The sequence below is a fragment of the Triturus cristatus genome, chromosome 9, assembly GCF_964204655.1.
Source record: "Triturus cristatus chromosome 9, aTriCri1.1, whole genome shotgun sequence".
In the NCBI taxonomy this organism is placed as follows: domain Eukaryota; kingdom Metazoa; phylum Chordata; class Amphibia; order Caudata; family Salamandridae; genus Triturus; species Triturus cristatus.
This window is the reverse complement of record NC_140592.1, coordinates 415,270,194-415,290,315: the sequence shown is the minus strand read 5'-3', so window position 1 is coordinate 415,290,315 and position 20,122 is coordinate 415,270,194. Positions and strand designations below refer to the sequence as shown.

The 20,122-nt window shown below is 42.9% G+C and overlaps 1 protein-coding gene across 1 annotated transcript in view; it reads left to right on the top strand.

Moving 5' to 3' along the window:
* LOC146798068 (cytochrome P450 2G1-like) overlaps positions 1 to 20,122 on the top strand; it is a 592,985-nt gene that overhangs the window by 463,036 nt on the left and 109,827 nt on the right. Inside the window, exon 6 of the mRNA XM_085625289.1 lies at positions 10,110 to 10,251. Within this exon, the coding sequence (XP_085481415.1) occupies positions 10,110 to 10,251 (142 nt within the window). The remainder of the gene's footprint in view (positions 1 to 10,109; positions 10,252 to 20,122) is intronic.

Here is a 20,122-nt window from a genome sequence, read left to right as displayed (position 1 = left end):
TGAGTCCTACCTACCTATATTGCTTTGACTAGGGAACCAATCCAACAGAACTAGATCACACTAAGTTTTTATGATAGTATGTTACTTTGCCATTTATTATTTATTTATATATGTTATTTATTTATAATATTGACTTTTTTTCCATTCTTTACATAAAAAACATTATTCATTATTTGTTACATAACAGATGTATATTAATTTCTTCATTGCCTACTCTGAGTTGTACAATTTTTAATTTTAACATTTTACTAATTTATCAATAAATTAAAATGCTCAAACTACAAAACACTCCTCCACTTCGCCTCCATTGTCACACACTCCACGAGGATCCCACTCACTACAAAACGTTCATTCATCATACTCCAATCCCGAAAATCAGACACAGCGTCCTAAAGTACACCATTGGGGTCTCTATAATTCTCTCTTTCTGGAGTAATGGCACCGGACTCGACAAATTAATAGTCGATGCACATTTTGGTGGTATTTAAGATTTTATAGCCACCTTCTTCAGGACTGAAAAGTGATTTGATATATTTGTACAACACAAAAGGAGGACAAAGGAAGTAATCAGTATATCATCGAAAAGTAATAACCTTTCACTTGTATCACAGGCGAAGGTAAATTATTTAGGTATTCTGAGGCTCTTCTTAGATTAGCTGTAAGAAGAAGCCTTCACTAAAAGGTTTCACTGCGATATTATGCCAGCTGAGAATAGTAGTTCTTTCTTGATATACAGCTCGCATGTGCAGCAATATTGCGTGCTTCACTGTAAAAAACACTCCTCTCTTCACTTTACTCGGAGTACTCCACCTAGGAAGGCATGTATTTTAACCCCTCGTAGTTACTAATGGGCACTTCGGGTTTGAGATCGCATCGAACATAACTCTTCTGGTGGGTTTCGATCTCCACTTTCGTCCACCATACGCTGTTCCTGAACAAGCCACAAAGTGTGCTCTCTTTGATAGTTTGTCTGTTACCACTAATATGTAGTCTGTGCCCTGGTCTTTTGGAAGAGCAGTAATCAAATCAAGTGAGATATCCTCCCAAACTCGCTGTGGAGTGGATGAAGTATACCCCACTTCTTGGCTCTGTCTGTCTTTGCCCTGTTGCAAACATCACAATTTAGCATGTATTGCATGGCTTGTTTTCTCCAATTTGGCCGCCAGAAATTTCTGTTAACTAGTTCCAGTGTTCTGGTATGGCCTGGATGTCCGGTTAGTGGACAATCGTGACACCAAGACTTGTTGCTGCAGCCTTTTGGTGGGTACATAAAGCATATTTCTTTGAAAAGGTAAGTTCTTTTATGCCCCTCCTCTGTTCCCGCAGTTGCCATTGAATCTTCTTTGGTAAAGGCATGGCTTTTGTGGTCTTGTGAAAAAAGGTATTTGTGTGGGTTACACCAATGATTTGGTCGTGGAATACCATCAGTACCGGTTGTGCATCTATCTTTTGTTATGCGGATTCTTTTATGGAAATGGCATCCGCCTTGTTGTTAGAGCTTCCTGGGCAGAAAGTGATAATGAAATCGGACTCCTCAAAAAACAAAATCCAGCAATTCTTTCTGGGTGTCAAGGCACGGCACACCACAACAATTGCAAATTACAGAGATCAGTGAATATTGTGTTTGGAAACTTGGGGCCCGATTCACAGAACTAACTTAAGACAAAATCCTAAACTTACTACTTTTGGTATTCACAGAAGTTAGGATTTTGTCTTAAGTTTGTCTTAAGACAAACTTAAGACAAACTTAAGACATACTTAAGACAAACTTAAGACAGACTTAAGTTAGGATTTTGTCTTAAGTCTGTCTTAAGTCTGTCTTAAGTTTGTCTTAAGTTTGTCTTAAGACAAACTTAAGACAAAATCCTAACTTCTGTGAATACCAAAAGTAGTCAGTTTAGGATTTTGTCTTAAGTTAGTTCTGTGAATCAGCCCCTTGGCCCCTAGTAAATAGTGGCAGCATTCCTTAAATGCCAAGCAAATTGCTAACCGTGCTTTCTCGGCTATGGTGTAATTTAATTCCGCTGGGATGCATTCTTGTCGGATACGCCACATGGTGTAACTGGACAGTATTCACATCTCATTGAGACAGGATTTTCCTATGGTGCCGATGAAAGCATCCGCTTCCTTAGTTAAAGGTTGTGTTGTGTCCTATGCCGTAAAACTGGGGCTGGGATGAAGGTGTCCTTTAGAAGCAAAAAGGCTTGGTTGGTATCTGCAGTCCACTGAAAGACTACTCCTTTTGAGAGCAATCTGGTTAAGGGAGAGACTTAAGATGAAAAATGATCCGTAAATCTGCATTAAAAGTTCACAAAACCTAGAAAACGCTGAATGTCTTTAACAGTTTGGGGGCCTGGCCAGTCTTTGATAGCTTGCACTTTTCGTTTAGCCATGTTGATTCCTTGTGGCGTGTGGATGAAGCCCAAATAATTTACACTTCCGTAACATGAAACTCACACTTTGTGAGTTTACAGAATAACCAATGCTGTCTAAGGGTAGCTAAAATTGCCATACATGCTCCACATGTTCTCCTGGAGATGAGAAATCAATCAATCAAGATATCATCAATACAGGCAATGACAAACTTATCAAAAAATGCTGGTAATACATCTTTAACAAAAAATCGGAACGCCGCTGGGGCATTGCAAAGCCCAAAGGGCATCACATAATACTCACATAACCCATACAGAGTATGGAACGTGGTCTTCCACTCTTCGCTGGGTCAGACACGCACCAGATGGTACATGCCTTGGAGGTCCAGCTTGGTTTAAATAGAGGCTGAGCATACCTGATCTAGGAGGACGGGAATTAGTGGTAATGAGTATTTGTTCTTGATGGTTATGTTATTTAATGCGCTATAATTAATGCAAGACCTCAGCTTGCCATTAGCCTTTGAACAAAAAAGAGACATGATGCAGCAGGTGACATTGAGGGACGGATAAAGCTATTTTCCAGGTACTTATCTAAATAGTCACACAAATACTGGTTTTCTTGCTCAGTAAGAGTGTAAATCCTGCTGCTTGAGATCTTGCCCCCCCCCGGCACTAGATCAATTTGACAATCATAGGTCCTGTGAGTAGGCAGAGTCTCAGCACTAGAGGCACTAAATACCTCGAGGAACTCCTCATACTCAGCAGGTAGTTTAGTGTCCTGTTCTGCTGCAGTAGCAATGAAATGACTGTGCTTTGAGCCCAATTGCTTCTCTATAGCAGAGGCTATGAGGTGGCTTGGATCAAAACCTGTTTTACTGGTCTGTTCAATGGAAAGACATGTTTGTGAGCACCAGTCAGAGTCAAATGTTATACTTCTCTTGGCCCAATCTATGCTTGGATTATTGGTGGTGAGCCAAGGCATACTTGGGATAATTCCAAACTGCGGAGCCGCCATCACATCAAACCTGATTGTTCTTGGTGTACAATATTACCTTGAAAACAACTTAGTTTTATGAGAATTGTGCGATGGTAAGAAGAGGCCTGAAGTTAGAAGAGTCCCATCCATGACCCGTACAGTTTCGGAGGGTTCTTTTTATACTGTTGGTACCTTTAACTTGGTGCAATAATCCGTCTCAATAACATTTTCGGGGTTTCCAGAGTCAGTTGTCAAGATTACCTCCTCAGTTCTGGTCGCAATTGTTGTTTGAGCATTTAAGGTTAAATGAGGAGCCAATGATCGCAAAGTACTGGCCACAGATTACTCAGGAGGCTTAAGGTGGGGGTCTCAGGTACACTCCTGTGCGTGCCTCAAGCTTTTTAGTTTCCTGATTCGTTGGTTGGGGTTTGTAGTGTTGAGGTTCTATTCCCGAGTTATTTGGTCGTATGGACATTCTCGAACAAAATGTCCTTTTTTTCCATGATAGAGGGATAAACATCCCTTCTGCTGTGTTTATTTCCTCTTGAGTATGGGGGTTCCTAGCCCCTCCAATCGCCATTGGTTCACTGGAATCTTGAGCACTAGTGGATCCCTTGTCTTTGGATCGCACATACATGAGCGTGTCGGATCTTTTCTTATAACCTTTTCAGTCTGAAAATCTGTGGTCCATTCGTAAAGTGAGTGCTAAAAGATTATCACAGGTTTCTGGTTGTGGATCCACTTAAACCAGGAAGTCTTTTAAATCATCTCGCAGGCCTTGATAGTAAAGAGATGCCCGCTTTACTCCGGGCCAATTTGTTTTAAAGGTAAGACTGTTGAAATGTGTTAAGTAAGTCACAAATCACAAGGTCTCTGTTGCCCTGCTTTAATTCTAAAAGCTCTTGGTCCACAGACCCTGTCATAGTTCTGCAATGAAATATTTTTTCAAATATGGCTGTGAAGTTTCTCCAGTTGTACAACAGGGTATTGTCTGCATTGACCAAAGGGACTGCCTGTCTGCATTGACCAAAGGGACTGCCCATAATGCAGCATCCCTTTCTAAGTATGAAATTAGGCAAGCTATCCTTGATTGGGCATCTGGGAAAGCTGTGGGCCTGACCAGGAAATGCTGCGGTACTTGGATCAAGAAAGTCTGTATTCAGATGGGACCCCTATTAAGCACTCTGGTGGATTCCATGGGACATGTGCAGGGACTGTGATGGAGACTATGGGATGACTAGGAGCTGGACTTGAGGTAATTGCATGAGGTGATATTGTGGCCCCTTCCTGACCCTGTAATCGCGTCACTTGGCTTGCTAATGCTGCAGTATCCAATATGGCTGAGACGAGCTCTTTCGGTACTGTGGCCGTAATCCTACATACTTCCTCTAGAGTGGACATTCTGGTGGTTCTGCTCGGGAGAAATTAAATACCATTGGGCTTGTGTTTTTGTCAGGACCAAGTCTCTCAGAATTAGTATCCTCCAATGCCAACCTTTTCGCAGCACCAACTCTGTGAATATATATTACACCTGAGGAATGGAGTGGCTGGATTAGGGGAAGGGTTTTGGGGGCGGGTACTGCGGGGAGGGAGACCTGGACCAGGAAGGCACAATGATTAATGCTGTATTCTGTCCACAGGTGTAGCTTATTTTAATAATGAAGGTCTGTTACTGTCAATCCTTACCTGTCAGGTATTTAAAGATGCGGTGAACTTTCATTTGTTAACTCACAGACATTGATTCAAAGGTTTGCAATGTTTATGCTGAACATTCATTCACTGTCTATATCACTTGAATGCTTCAATCAGTATAAGAATTCAGGATTCACAGTTTAGTGCAGAAATCGATATGACAGTTATCCTTCACTGTTATGATTAATTATGACACTGTGCAAAGCTTCTTGTTCCCAACAAATTTTGTAGCTAAAGAGCAATTGTCGTATCACAATACTTTTATACTTTGTGCCACAGTTCAAGTTATCCAATAGTACACTCTTTTTTATGCCAGCCATGGTCTTTACCAAAGTTCGAAGTGCGCTGTTCTGATTAGGTCTTATGTGTCATCTACGTTTGAGTGCACCTCCTGCACCTCACTGATGCCTCCAAATGCAACAGTTGCTGGTCAAAGCCCGCTAAGTGTGTTGCTTACTTTACCCAATTCCAAAGTGTCTAAGAACAAAGGATTATGCCCTCGCAGGAAGTACTCAGTGCATTCGCCCTACAGAGGTTCTGCGGTCCAGTGCTGCTGCCCAGAAGTAGCGCTGATCATGAGCACTCGTTGACAAGTGTGGCCCATATTTATACGCTGCTTCACTCAACATGGCTGCCAGGAGCTGCAAGTCTTGCGGGATCTTGTGGCTGTGAGACACGACAGTGGCTGCATTTAAAATTAAATGGTAGAGTCAGCACTGGCACATAATGGCAGCCTTGCAGTGTGCAGCCAGTAAACAAGTCCTGAATGTAAGCACATAACGAGTTATACATGGAGTGTCTTGGTACAATACAACATGTTACAATCACATCATGATCTTTGCAATTAGTTGTTTTTGCCACCTGTACGTTGTCTGTGAATTGTCTTTTGTTTCACTCATTCTGCAATCACTAGGCACCACAAATGCCCAAGTACATAAATGCTACGCATGTCCATACATGGATGCATTACCAGAGAGCGCCCAAGAGATGGGCTGACCACTCATGACATATTCACATCTCCTTCCTCCTTTCTGACAGCCAACTGTCTCAGCCTTCAAGAGTGGTATAGTTATTTTGTCCCTGACTCAAGTCCTCTCTGGAGGTTCCACCTGCTCCTTGAGGTTTCTCCAAGTCAGGCAAGTCTCTCAATGCAGCACCACCCCTTCAGAGACCAGGCCCTTCCTCTGGGGGTTAGGCTCCTTCTGGCTCTGTGGGGCTTCCTTCCTCTCATCTTGTTATTAAAGACTGGGTTCACTGTTTCAAGATCCACAGTCCCTTGACCTTCTCTTAAGACCTTCTGTGCCCTGGTGGAAACACAAACCCACTCAGGGAGACTCAGCATTGCTGTATGAGTCCTTCTCTCCACCTCTGCCCAGGCGGATGTTTCAAGGTTGTTGACTAGTAGACAATCCACTGGGATGGCAAGAAACACAGCTAGTTTCTTAGGGCCAGTTACACCTCCCCACTCAAAGTCTAACACAGATATGGAATGGGACTCGTAACAATGTCAGAGTTATCTAGCTCATGCACCTCATCTTGTTGAATCTGGCTTGGGGAAACCAGCTTGGCAATAATCATTGTTATTGTGGCTCCTGTATTCTTCAGAGCCTGAACTTTTACCCCATTGATTCTTGGCCTCTGCCTATACTTTAGCATACTTGCAGGCCAGTGGGCCAAGGGTTCAATTTCCTCACCATCCATAGAAACTAATGTGGCTTCAGTGTAACCCCTGTAAATCCCCAGGGCCAACTTCCACCCCGATCCCTACACTGGCAATTCCCTTGGAGCTTTCACCAGTGGGTGATTTCTTCAGGCATGTAGGATCTCCCTTCTTGTGCAATGGCTGTCTACATTCATAGCACACCCCAGCTTTTGTTGGACCAAAGTTCTTTCACTGATACCCCCCCCAACTTCCCCCTGAAAGGGGGATTTGTACCCCTTTCTTAGGTTCTCCACCTTGGGACTTCTTTGGTACCCTAGTGCATACCTGTTCATAAGCTGTCTTACGCTGATCTATAGGGCTAGATTTAGCTTAGAATCTACCAAATGTTTGTGGAGCTTCTTTGAGGTGCAGTTTGCAAGTGTGTGCTCTTTTACCAACTAATTGTATAAGTCCTCATAGGTATCTACCTTGTTAACTTTAGTCCAACCCTCCAGTGACTACAGAGAGGCATTAACCACATCCAATAATGTCTGGGTCTGGACCAAAACGCTTAATGAGTGCCTCTTTCATGTGGGTATGACTGTGCCACCTCATCATTTAGTGTAAGAAGGCCATCTCTACCTACTGTTGGTACTAACTCCCAAAGTAAGGATCCTCAATGTTGTGCACCCACCCTTTTCATCCTAAGAGCTCTCTCATAGGAAGCCAGCCATTTATCAATGCCATACCCTTCTGTTTAGTAAGGAACAATATCCTTGGGTAACCTGGGATCATAGGCACCACCTGTGATTACCTCTGCATCTATAGAACTGCTTCCACCATTCTCCTGGTGTTTCATCCCCCAGCTTGGCCCTCTTCTAAGGCCAGTTTTCTCTCCTCTAGGGCCAACTTCCTCTTATGAATTTTTAAAGAACTCCATGAGCAAAATCTACTGGAGGGTTCCAGCGATACACATTTTAGAACATTTAAATAACTTTTAAATCAACCTCAAACAAGCACTGGCCAAGAAAAGGTTTGTAAACTTTTGAAAAGTTTGAAACAGTTAGTTCGATAACTCCTGCCCAGGTTGGACAACCAATTCCAATCGGAAAAAGGTCTAGGGGACCAGAGAGGATACTTAGGACAGTTCCCTGGCCCCAAAAGCATTTTTAAAGCACGATACAGCCTTTGCAAGATGACCGCCAAAGGTGAGTGGGGGTGACTGGTAATCTGTGCCGTGTTCCAAGGGCTGCCGATGCAGACCTTGTGCTTTTGCGAACACACACAGCTGTCATGGTGCAACTGAGCCTCAAAGTCACTGCTTCAGACTAAGGCTGGGAATCTACTTTTCCCCAAGCCAGGCCCGCAGAAACAGGGTTCAAACCCTACGAGCCCAAAGTGCAGCAAGTGCAGTTGCTGTGGCACGCAGCCTATTTTTTGCACATAAAGCGGGAGCAAAGTGGTCTTCTCCTTATCCTTCATCCAAGTCCAGCGAGTACTCAAGGGGTGCCTTATTTATCCTAGGAAAGTGCCTCGAAGGGGACCACACAGTCACTAGCCAATTGGCAACTGGGTCCCCTCCTACCTAGTGATGATGTTTTTGTGATGTCTGACATCTGGCGATCCCACATGCCACATTCTTGCCTCTTCCAAAATGGCACAACCCTTTTTGGCCGAAGGGAGCTTGATAGCCCACCTTAGGGGTGTGGCTGCCTGAAGATTACTCGCCCATGGTAAAACCAATTTGGGGTGAGTTTTCCCTCCTAAAGCCTGCCTCTACTCTGTCTGCAGGAAACAAAAGGCATCCTGCCTGAGAGTGTTGTCACAGCGGCCCTTCAAAAGCAGCTTCACCTTTGAAGCTCGCCTTTGGGCTAACACCCTTTTAGAAGTGTTACTCTTAAGGCATATCAAAAATATGTCTAACTCAAAAGAATATAGCCACCATGCCGTAGGATACCATAGGCTTTCTTTAAGGAAGATTTACAAATAGTGTTAAGGGATGTGGTGGTTTTTCCATTTACTTTAATTGCAAACTCGAACTAGCAGTGTACACACTGCCCTTCCAGTCTGTAGTGGCAGCCTGGGAGCCATTTTGTCCTTTGTCACACTTAGAGTGGCACAAATAGTGCTGCAGGTGTATTTGTAAACTCTGCCTTACATGCCCTGGGTGCCATATACTAGTGACTTAAATGTAAGTCAGTCCTTGCCAATTGGGTATATCCAATTCGCCATATCTTTTATTAGGGGTTAGAACATTGGCTCTGAGGTATGGTTAGCAGGCCCCAGTGCATCCTCAGAGCCAAAAAAAACAACAGCATCAGTCCACAAAGTGGGGGTAAACATGCAGAAAGAGGCATTTCCTTACATAATTTAAATATGCATATGTGACTTGATGATATGCTATGTTGTCAAGGCAGTTTTTTGAGTTAAGAATAGTAAATCTGTATTCACCCATATGAACTTACTTTGGCAATAGAGTAGCCATCCATATTCTGGATTCTGTAGTTTTGTGAGTTGATGTAACAAACTTCATAAAGTGGAGGAATGCTTTTTATGGGGCAGTTTGGGGGTAAGTGTTTGTGTGTTTGAGAGAAAGATTTTAGAAAGTGGGTTGATGAACAAATTGCGGGTGGGATTGTGTCTGTGGATTGATATGTGAATGCACTTAAGACTGACTGTGGGACAGAGGGCAAATAAATGTCTGATTTAATGAATTTGTGGATAGATCAATGAGTACAAGGACAGATTGCGAGCAAGTGAGTGGATGAGTTTGTAAACTGTTTTTAAATTCTATACTCTTCTGGGAAGACATGCTACCCCAGGACAGTTCTGCAAACTCTTTTGAAAGCCATGCACCGGAGTGCGGGGTCGGTGGTGCAGGGCTGCAGTGAAACAACACATTGGCTATTATAAGAGGTTTTTAACCATGCTTGCTGAGGCAGGCATTGAAGTGTTCATTACATTTTATATAACTATATGAAACAATCAGTTACAAAGCAAATGGGTCTGTGTTTGAGTAAATATATTTACTTATTGATGGGGTGTGTGTGAGGGAGACCGGTAAGTGAGTAGATGGACAGATGGTTGAGTAGATGGATGGATGGGTGGGTGAGTGGGTTTTTAAGTACCTGAATTGTTGAGTAAATGCATGATTTTTTTTACTACAGAAGGTAGGAAGAAGGGATCTGAAAATGTTGCGTGGTACATTTAATTGTTTATATAGTGATTAAAAGCTTTGACCAGGAAGCTGCTTTGCAAAGTATCTGCTGGGCCTTGACTCTGCAAATGCGATGTTACACCTATGTTGTAAAAAGCTATATCCTTAAGGTAAAAGTACCATATTATTATTACTGGTGACAAGTGATGTCATGTATCCTAAAGAGATTTTGCAAAACGTACATACATAAATATTTTTTCTTCTTTTCAGGAATCGGCAAATACTCACTCTGAATTTCAGCATGAGAACATGGTGATTTCCACACTGAATTTGTTCTTTGCCGGGACAGAAACAGTCAGTACTACACTGAGATATGGATTTTTGATTCTGTTGAAGTACCCGGAAACAGAAAGTAAGCATATATTACTAACCATCTGTTTCATTGGTGGGATGTGGGCGTGGGCACTATTTATTTTATTATTCAGTTGAAGTATACAAAATGTATCTAAACCAACAAACAAAGGACAATGGACCATACACAGAGTGCAGCACCGATACTATCAATCACCCATATAATATAAACAGTAGACTATTTTGTGTGCTGAAAGCCAAATGTGCCCCCTGTCCTGGAGCACCTCCCCTCTAAGAAGGGATGTAATACAAACACCACTGGATTGGCTCTGCACCACAAATTGTCAACGGAAAAAGTCCGTAAATTTGGTACAAAAAAATCACTGCTAATGCAAAATTGTTGTGTTTTCTTCTACTTTTTTTTATTAAATTTTGACCAAAAGCCATCAGCCAACGCCTGATCGGAACTGTTGTTGTCCTATTACAAATAATGCTGTCTCATGTAGAAGGCTATTACAAATGAGTGGTTTCTGTACATAATATTACACAGGTAATCCAAAAGAAAACAGTATAAAGCTATGCCGGTGGCCAATATCCAACAGTATCCATAACAAGATGTCCAAAAGTGAATGGCATGATAACTGTAGCTAAAAACATATAAGGCCAGTCAGTTCAATTAAGAACTAACGGCGAATAGTGGATAATATCCAATACGACTTTGGGTCCGAGAGGTACGCTGTCTCCCAAGCAGACAGCCAACAGAATTTATCATTATAATTTTAGAGCATGATTTTCTATACATTTTTTATTGTAGATCTTTCCAGAACACAGACTAAAAAGAATAAATGCATAACCGAATCATAATTCCAAAAAGTTGACCCCCGCTCCATTCATTTTAACGTTGAGACTTGTAGAGTTGCTTTGTCAAAGCTGAAGTTGGATCTCGATGAAGGGGGCATGGAATTGCCTGATCTGGAGCTGTACTATTATGCGGCTAAGTTGCAGTACATGGCGCGATAGCCCACAGTGGAGGATAATAGGGGAAAGAAGCTACTGGGAGACACTTGTGGGACCACATCTTTGATGGTGCTGAATTCCGTATCCCAGATTTACTCAGGAATACCTGGCCGATGGTCTTTCTTGCCTGCTAAGAAGTGTAGAGGGAAGAAAACATTTTACCAATTATATATTTCCCCTCCCATCAACTCCCAATAAGTACGAACTCTGAATTTAGCTTTTGTAGAGTTATTACAAAGCCAGGAACAACAGAATATAGACACACCTCAAAATCAAGGTGCAAAGATACATGAAGACTAATACAGAGCCCAATCTATGAATGTAGTTAATACGGCACAATAGGCACAGAACTATAAATTCCAAAATCAGAACACAGCTGACTATAGACACTGTGCCCAAATCCTTTTTCATTTGTATTTCCGAATTAAAGAATAATCTGTCCCTACTCTACTTCTAAAGTGGTATCCCTTCCTAGTTTCCCAGAAGGATTTTTCCCAAATGGTGCCAGCACGTGTTGACTTCTGAAGAAGTGCACTCACATTTAATGGGTCAAGTAGCGTAAAGCTACAGACCTTGTTCTAAAATGCTCTCCTTCCTCAGTCAAAAGCAGAAGTCCTGAAAATCTGTCCCTATGCCTAATACAAAAAGACAAAGTTACACCCCTAACGGGTCACATGGTACATTATTCCGTGAACACCTTCTTTGAGTAACTTTCCACAAAGTCCAATTAATTTTACAGCTCTGTCCGCTGACCTTGGCTCCCAAGTTTCACCAGGCATGGAAGGTGTCCTCCCATCTCTCTGTACGAGCTCTTCAAAGGCATTCCTTTCCTCCCATGTATCTTCGCAAATCTAAAATAACAAGATCAAATTCCTGCACCTGCAGTAGGGGTGAAAAGAAAACTTTCTACACACATAAATTTTAATTAGCTCCTGACCTAAGAGCAAACGAGGAGAAATGAAACCTTTAAGAAAACGAAAGTTAGGCGTACATTTCTGGCTAACCTAAGAACTTTTGTTTAATATGCACTCGTTACACCGGCCTTTATATGAATCTTAGAACAGTGAATACATTTGGTTCACCTACTGATCATTATATACATGCACAATTACATGATTTCTCTAAATACGTGCAAAATGCTAATCAATCCTATATAAACTCCATTTTAATATGCCCAAAGTTCAACCAAACATTAAATATATACGAGTGCAGTTCGTACATGAATCTAATGCACCCCTTACAAATTTAAGAGCGTTGAGCGCTCTATCACCTTTGTTGGAATTGCTAATGCGGTGGACCAGGATACCAGGCAGTACCCTTATCTGGTGCAGCAAATGGGGGAGCTATGGGAGAGTGATTACTAGGGTTTTAAAACGTCCACAGTTCGTGAGAAAACTGAGCATTTGGTCGTTGGTTCCACTTAAGCGCATTAGCGAAGCAATGTCAGTGAAGTGCTGGATAGAAGGGGGCTGTGAAACGCGGGGCAATTTGTGGCCAGATTAGAGATTCAGTTCATTTGAGAATGCATGGTGGGGGCCTGGCCAGTTTCTACTGTATGCTAAGCTTGCCGGTGCACGTCGGGAGATCAGGTCGGGGTTTCCCATGGCCCCCAGCAGTCTGAAACGCTGCAGTTGGTAGGTAAGCGCTATATAAATGCAAAATACAATTATTGATTGAATGTGCACGGCAATGTGTGTCATTGTTCTATGGGGCCTTCAAAGGGGACAGAGTGAAGCAAAGTTTTCCTGCTAAACGGGCCTGGTGGGTAGATGTGGATGACAATATGACAGAGAGACTGGGAAGGGACTAGTGCACTTTGCCGCTGGGAGTCCTGGAATGCTAGGTTCAAGTTGATACATTGCAATTATCTGCACCGCACTTACCTGACACAGATTAAATTGAGCAGAATGTATGTGGGTAGGGTGATGAACTGCCCAAGGTGTGGTGCGGGGGGTCCGCCTTCCTCCATATGTCATGGATGTGCCCGACGGTGCGTGCATTCTGGATTACTGTAGGGGACAGAGTGGAAAGGGTGACAAGTGTTATGGTGGAAGAGACCCCAAAAGGCTTGCTTCTGTGTATGATAAGGAAGCCACAGTGGGGGATGATACGCAGGAAGTTCCTACAGTTGGCACTGGTGGTTGCCAAGAGATGAGTGGCGATAGCGCCATTTGGACAGAGGGTCCCGTCGGTGGCATTGTGGAGTAGGGATATGGTTGAATGGGCCCTAACTGAAGAAAAGCACATCAGGGATGTCAAGGATGGATCATAAGGTAATGGAGCGCCTAGAAATGTGGATGTGGTTGTTGGAGGCCTTTCAGGCCGATGAGGGGGTAGCAGGGGAAATGGAGCCAGGAGTACAGAAAGGGGAGAAGGCTGTGGCAGGAGTGCAACTGGAAGGAGAGGAGGGGCAAAGAGAATGGAGATGATGACTTTTGTAGTTGAATTGCTGTCAACAATATTTTTCATGACCAGTTGTGTATCAGTAAAAACAATAAAAATATATATATATTTTTTTTTTAATTGAGATATATTGGTATTCTTTTTATTGATACACAACAGGTCATCAAGAACATTTAATGCGTTTTCCGGCCTGCTTTTCTCAAACTGCTTAAGATGCAGACAATAATTACACTGTTTCACTCCTCCGAAGTTTTCAAATAATTCATAGTTGCATTTCAGTGCATTATGCATTTGTGTCAGATCCTGCCAGCAGTGCCAGATGGCAAACTGGCTAGTGGGCACCAATTGTGGTAGTTGAAGTCAGTTCCCACAGGTATCCTGGGTCTGTCCTACTAGTGCTTCTGCATTTGACAGTCAGGATAGCAAGTAGTTAAATGCTTCTCAGGGAGGTCGTGTGGGGAACAAGAGCTCAGAACTAAACAGTCAACCAAAATACACAATAGTGTATTATCCTGCCCAGTGCTTCTCTTTTGGTTTAGAAGAATGTACTTTAATGAAACACCATCATGTAATACTACCCAGCAAAGTTACGGGACTCAGACCTAGAATGGTAATCCTGCCTGCAACAACACTACACCCATTGATGCACTTCGCCACAAAGTGAGTTTCCGAGCATCTTTAATTCATCACCTCAGTCAGTCAAGATGTCTTTATTTGGGCTATTCGTCCATAAAAGCACATAAAATACATACACATGTCTGATTAATATTTCAATAATACCTTGTTGCAGGGATTCTGCACATATACAGAACTATGCACAGGAAAACGGAACCCGCAGTGAATAGGGGTGTACCAACCTACCACATTAGTGCCCAAAATGACTAGCTATAGTGTCTCATTCGTTCTCCGTCTATAGCGAAGCTACCAATGATTAGACAACCCAGAACACGTCACTCTATCTTGGGAATCGCAGGAGCCAGACAACTCTTTGGCGCACTCACTCATACTTGTCCACAATGCGAATAAACAGTGACGTGGTTTAGTTTAAAATGTTTATTTTAACTAACGCGCTCTATGGTACAGTACACGTGCTGTTACTAGCAGCAAAATGCATAAACACAATATAGTCAGCATTGTTACAATTCCATAGAATACAAACAGCAGATATCATTTTATAAAGACAGTGGAAAAGGGACTAAGAGACCTAACCACCCTCCACGTTGTAAGAAATAGTTTATTATAAAAAGGAAGACTCTGGACTTTGTCAGCAGACCCCCATACCTCAAGGCCAAGATGATATGTTCACATCACAGGACAAGCACAGCTCTTCTCTCTGGAAAGGTGTCTCTCCAAGTGTGTCAAAACATGTTTCGTTTGTGATATTAAAGCACGCGATTTCCAGTAGTGCAACTGTGAGTAGTATGTTAAGTCTAGGTGCGAGGGACTGACCAGAACAGAATAACAAGGGACACTGTTGATCGACCTTGTACATTATGTGCAGACTTTACCTCCGAGCACAGCAGAGAACGCGAAAAGCAGACAGTTCTTGTAATGTAATGAGAATAAGGCATCCAAAACCCGAATGATGCAGGCTGGCCATGTATGCGTTTAATCCATTAAGGTGTAGGAGCAAAAGAATGCAACACCCTCAAAAAGGACATCATTGTGGTCTGTAGAAAAAAGAGACGCCATCCAATTTAACAAGGCGAATTAATACGAGTGTTCCTCATAGTCGGATGCCTCCATTAGCATTGCTGGATAACTTGCATAATATTCAATATACCTCTGAAGTAGGAGATTATGTGCAGCAGCACAGATATCCCATTGTGCCAAAATTCCAAGTGCAGCTGCACACGCCATTAATCCAATCCCAGAACAGTCCTGCTCATGGGCCTCTAAGGGGCTCATCAGCTGTTCGAAATCTGAGTCGGGACATGGCGAATTGGAAAGGCATACATCCAATGCCCATGCAAAATCACATCTCAAGCACGAAAATATTGGTTGCACGCAATTAAAGTATGCAAAACGGAAGGAAAACCCATAAGACACACTGATTGTTGTCAGTGGTAATGTACCGAAGCATCCATGCATTCGGTCACGGAGCAATTGGAGGTGGCCCGGTCTGTGGAGTAGCACAAGAGGAGAAGCCATTGCGGAGCAGGCACAGTAGAAGCAGGATTCCAGCGACTAACGCCAATACTAAAGGAAACCCACCAAACACGCTGGGAAAAATGGAACACCAAATATAGTCTGAAAAGACGGAACAAGGCCAGAGCCTACAGCTTTAAAAAAATGTGCCAGGCCTTGAGTATTAGACGCATTAAATATGCAATGGATGAGCTCCCCAAAATGTTGTGGTAGGTTAGTGTTTAGAAGCATTTGAACTTCAGTAGCCGAGCAAGCCACATGCAGGCTGAAGGTTTTGCGCGCGGTAGTAAGGAGTACTTCTTGTTGGGTTGAAAGGGCCTTTAATCTGCTAAACTTGTTGAAATCTGCTTTCAAAGTATGTCTTGAAGGCCAAACTGAACTATCCAGCGGGCCACGCGGGGGTTGAAAAAGCACATTATTGCAACAAGTTACGCGCTGGGAAACCGTAACAATGTATGGTATTCCAGCAAGCAAGCCGCAGCATTCTTGGTTATATATTTTCATGCAGGAAGTGAATTGAAACAGCAAGAAAGGTAGAGATATAACCCCATGGATGAGCCAAACAGCAGAGTCAGATTCGGCTACAGAGAAGGGCAAAGGATCTATTTTCTCAATGTGTAGAAGTGTATGTAGCATCTTTCATGGACATGAATTGTTGTTTGTGTGTTAAATTAAATGGCAAAAACAAAGCAGTTGCATTCAAACAATCCTACTGTACTTTTCCCATTTTCAGAGTTTGCAAAGTCCATGCAAATTGCATCACAGAAAGCAACTGATTTTGGCCATGATACAACAGAGACACATCTTCTTGCACAATGTCAATAACAGAAGAAACAATATTGTCTAATGTATAAATGCAGGAAGACAGTGTGCTAATACTGTTGTCGACAACAGCTAAAACGTTTTCTAAGTTAGCCTCGTCTATCTCCCGTAAACAAGATGCTGCCTCAATTTGTGAAAGTTTCCAAATGGCATTGTATGCAGCGTATATCCATCTTTTTGTCCTAGGAGCCCTCGGTCCCATGACAAATTCGGCCTAATTAGTATTATTGGATAACAACAATACATTTTGTTTAACCCCTTCAGTGCCCCGCCCTTTCCCCTTCCTGTGCCGGGCATTACATTAGCGGGCGGGGTTCATGACGAGATAGTCTCGTCATGGGCACAGCACAACCGTGCTCCATGACGAGACTATCTCGTCATGGGCATAGAAGAGGTTAACAGATGATAGAGTAGAGTGCTGCAACCACTGTTGACATAATTTACCAACCGAATAGGTTGTTACAGAATGGGAATCAGGAAATTTTGGGTTGGTTCTGTCTTGCACATAACTTAAAGTAGTGTTATAAAAACGGAGTTGGCAGGCATTCAAATTTGACTGCCAAACCACCCTGGGAGATCCATTCCAGATACATTAAATGAATTATTTTGAAATAAAGTTTGTAATGCTTCAATGGTATAATTTGTTTATGAGCGCCAATCATTATATTCAGCTAAAGAGGGAATAGCAGGGGTGTTCATTTTCTTCTCAGTAGCCAAATCCAAAGCATGTAGTTTGGTATACTGTAGTATTTAAAAATAACATTTGGGCTGGGATGAGGCAGACACAGGTAAGGCCTCAGTGCCTCGCACTTGCCAGTTCTTAGAATCCCAGATTGATTTCAAATCAACTGTGTCCTTCCAATGATCTTACCCTTTTATGGACAGAACATGGCGGAAAGAATTAGAATAAATCAATTTACTGTGGGTCAACATGATTTTTGTAGAGGAAGAACTGCTCAGTTTAAAATAATACGACTCAGGATTCGACCTATCAAAGTCTGTAAAGTATGTAAACTTATTTATAAGTGTCTTTGAGCTCCCTTTTAACGATGTCGGGCAATATTCCCATTGAGTGTAATTAACCACAGGACGTAATAAATTAGTCCTGTGCAGGAAATAATGCCCATAATGTTGATAACAGAACAGATCGGCATAATTTGCCGAATTTAAATATAAATCTTCAAATCAAAAGCAGCATAATACTTTAAATCAGAAAACAAGGCCTGTATTGCATGCACATCCCAATCATCAGAACGTATGTCCTGTGTCACCACATCGCCTATAGATACACAAAACAGATGTGGTACATTGATAATCTCAGTCGGACCATGGACCTCATAATTTACTTTTTCCCAGACGATACCATCAGAAATTGGGAACGCAGAAATGTTAACAAGAGTCTGGTCACGCTTCATGATGTGTGAAGATGAGTGGGGGGGCCAAAATACCATCAACCAAGTTCACAGCAGAACATTCAGGCAAATAGTGACAATTGATGAGTAGGAAAAAAACAGTTACAAATCCAATTGACATGAAAAGAAAAACCAGGATAAGGACTAACCAGACATATGTCCATGGAGGGACCAAATAAGTCTGTTTAAACCAGGAGAAAAAAATTGTCAATTTGGTTGGGCCACTTGAGGAGGTGGAAGACGAGTCATAGGAAAAACTGCCATGGTGCAAAGGACTATCCGGCAAATCCTGCAATGACTCACTTGTGGGATATGTGTATACAACCTCCGCATTGTAGAAGGAAGCTGTGGGAACAGAAGAAGGGTCAACAGGTTCCATCTCGATAACAATGTCTCATGGTGTACTGGAAGAAGCCCTCACACCCGCACTCACCCTACGGCTTCTTCAAGAGATCTCCGCCAAAGAGCCCCGTTTACGGGAGCCCGTCGGGCATTGCAGCACCAGTCCGACGAGGAGCTTGGCATCACAAAGAAGAGACCTCCGCTCCTCCTCTAGGAACTCCACACCCTTCTGTTATACAGTCCTACACTGGAGCTAGTGTGCAGGACCTGTTTAAATACAGCTCCTGGTCCCCACCTTTCTTTACATATACTCAGCACGGCGGCTCAGCCACGGGACCTTACCCAGCCCTCAACCCCTGAGAGGCTTGCCTTTGTCATTTACAATGGAGCACAACCAAGGACTTTCGTTCGGCGATGACCTGGTCTCTGAAATACTTAGTACACCATCTATAATGATCAGGATGGAGGAGCGGCTGCCAGCAGCTCAAGTCATGACTGGACCACACTCACCAACATGAAACGCAAAACTAATGAAGATCATCATGCATGGCGCCATCATGACGGAATATCTACGGGCCAATATAGCCCCTAATGGCCTGATAGTCAGCAACACGCCAAGAATTTTTCTTGAGGATAAACAGTTCAAGGAAGAATGGTCCCTGGTGGCCTGGAAATGTAGCAGGGACCTGCTTGTTCTGATTATCCAAACGCCTTGCCCATGAGCTCATAATGAAGATCATCATAGCGGAAGGGGCTCTAAAAGCCAACATCGCCAACACAGCATTCAAACCTAAACTAGCTGAAATCACAAGAGAAATTAATGACAATAAAGACTACTTAATGAGGCTAAAAGTAGCCAAACTTCAAAAGGACATGTCAAGGTTCAGTAAAGAAAAGATTTACCCATACCTCAAGGATGACTACACCCCCTGAGGCGAAGATAATTCATCTGACGACAGCACCAATCCGCGCAGAAGGACCTACTCTTCAAGTAGCAACTACAGCACTGACAGCCGAGGAGGACACCAGCAACACCAACAATGAAGATCTTCTATGAATATGATTTACGGATATGGACCACCATCATATCCGGGTCCGCTGCCACCTCCCTACCAGGGTCCGCCGATGTGGCGTGGCAATATCCTAACTTCCAACATGGACCCCAACCATTGTTTGCCCCCTTTCAACCACAACCTTTTTTAGGCAGAGGCTGGGGCAGAGGGCGAGGCAGAAAAGAAGAGGCAACCAGAACCAGCCCAAACAACTACAATGGCAAGATCAAGCACAACAAATGCACATGGAGTTGAGAAGCCATCAGGAGAATAAAATCTAATCGTGAACCTCTCCGGAAGAGCACTCACGGATGTGGAAACCACCATACTCAAACGAGGTTTGGGCTTTGTCCCAACCCCCAAATTTGACAATTTTCACACAAACTATGATTTACAAAATTTGTTCAGAAAAATACGCCTCAGAGGCTTCTTTGGTAACCAACCAGAAGCTCTACCAGTCGACACCGGTTTACGTAAACCTTCCACATTTACCCCCAATTCCAGCATGGTCCCCCCGGAAGTCCTTACCTTTGAAAGAGCTGTTCTCAAGGAAATTGCTGAAAAACACACTACGGCAGGCTTTTCCAACACATCGAAACAAGAATCAGAGGCCATCAAATCCTTGGCCAACGACCCCACCATCACAATCAAAGAGGCTGAAAAAGAGGGAGCAATTGTAATTTTGTCGACCAACGACTACAGGACTGAATGTCTACGGCAGCTCCAGGACTCTCGC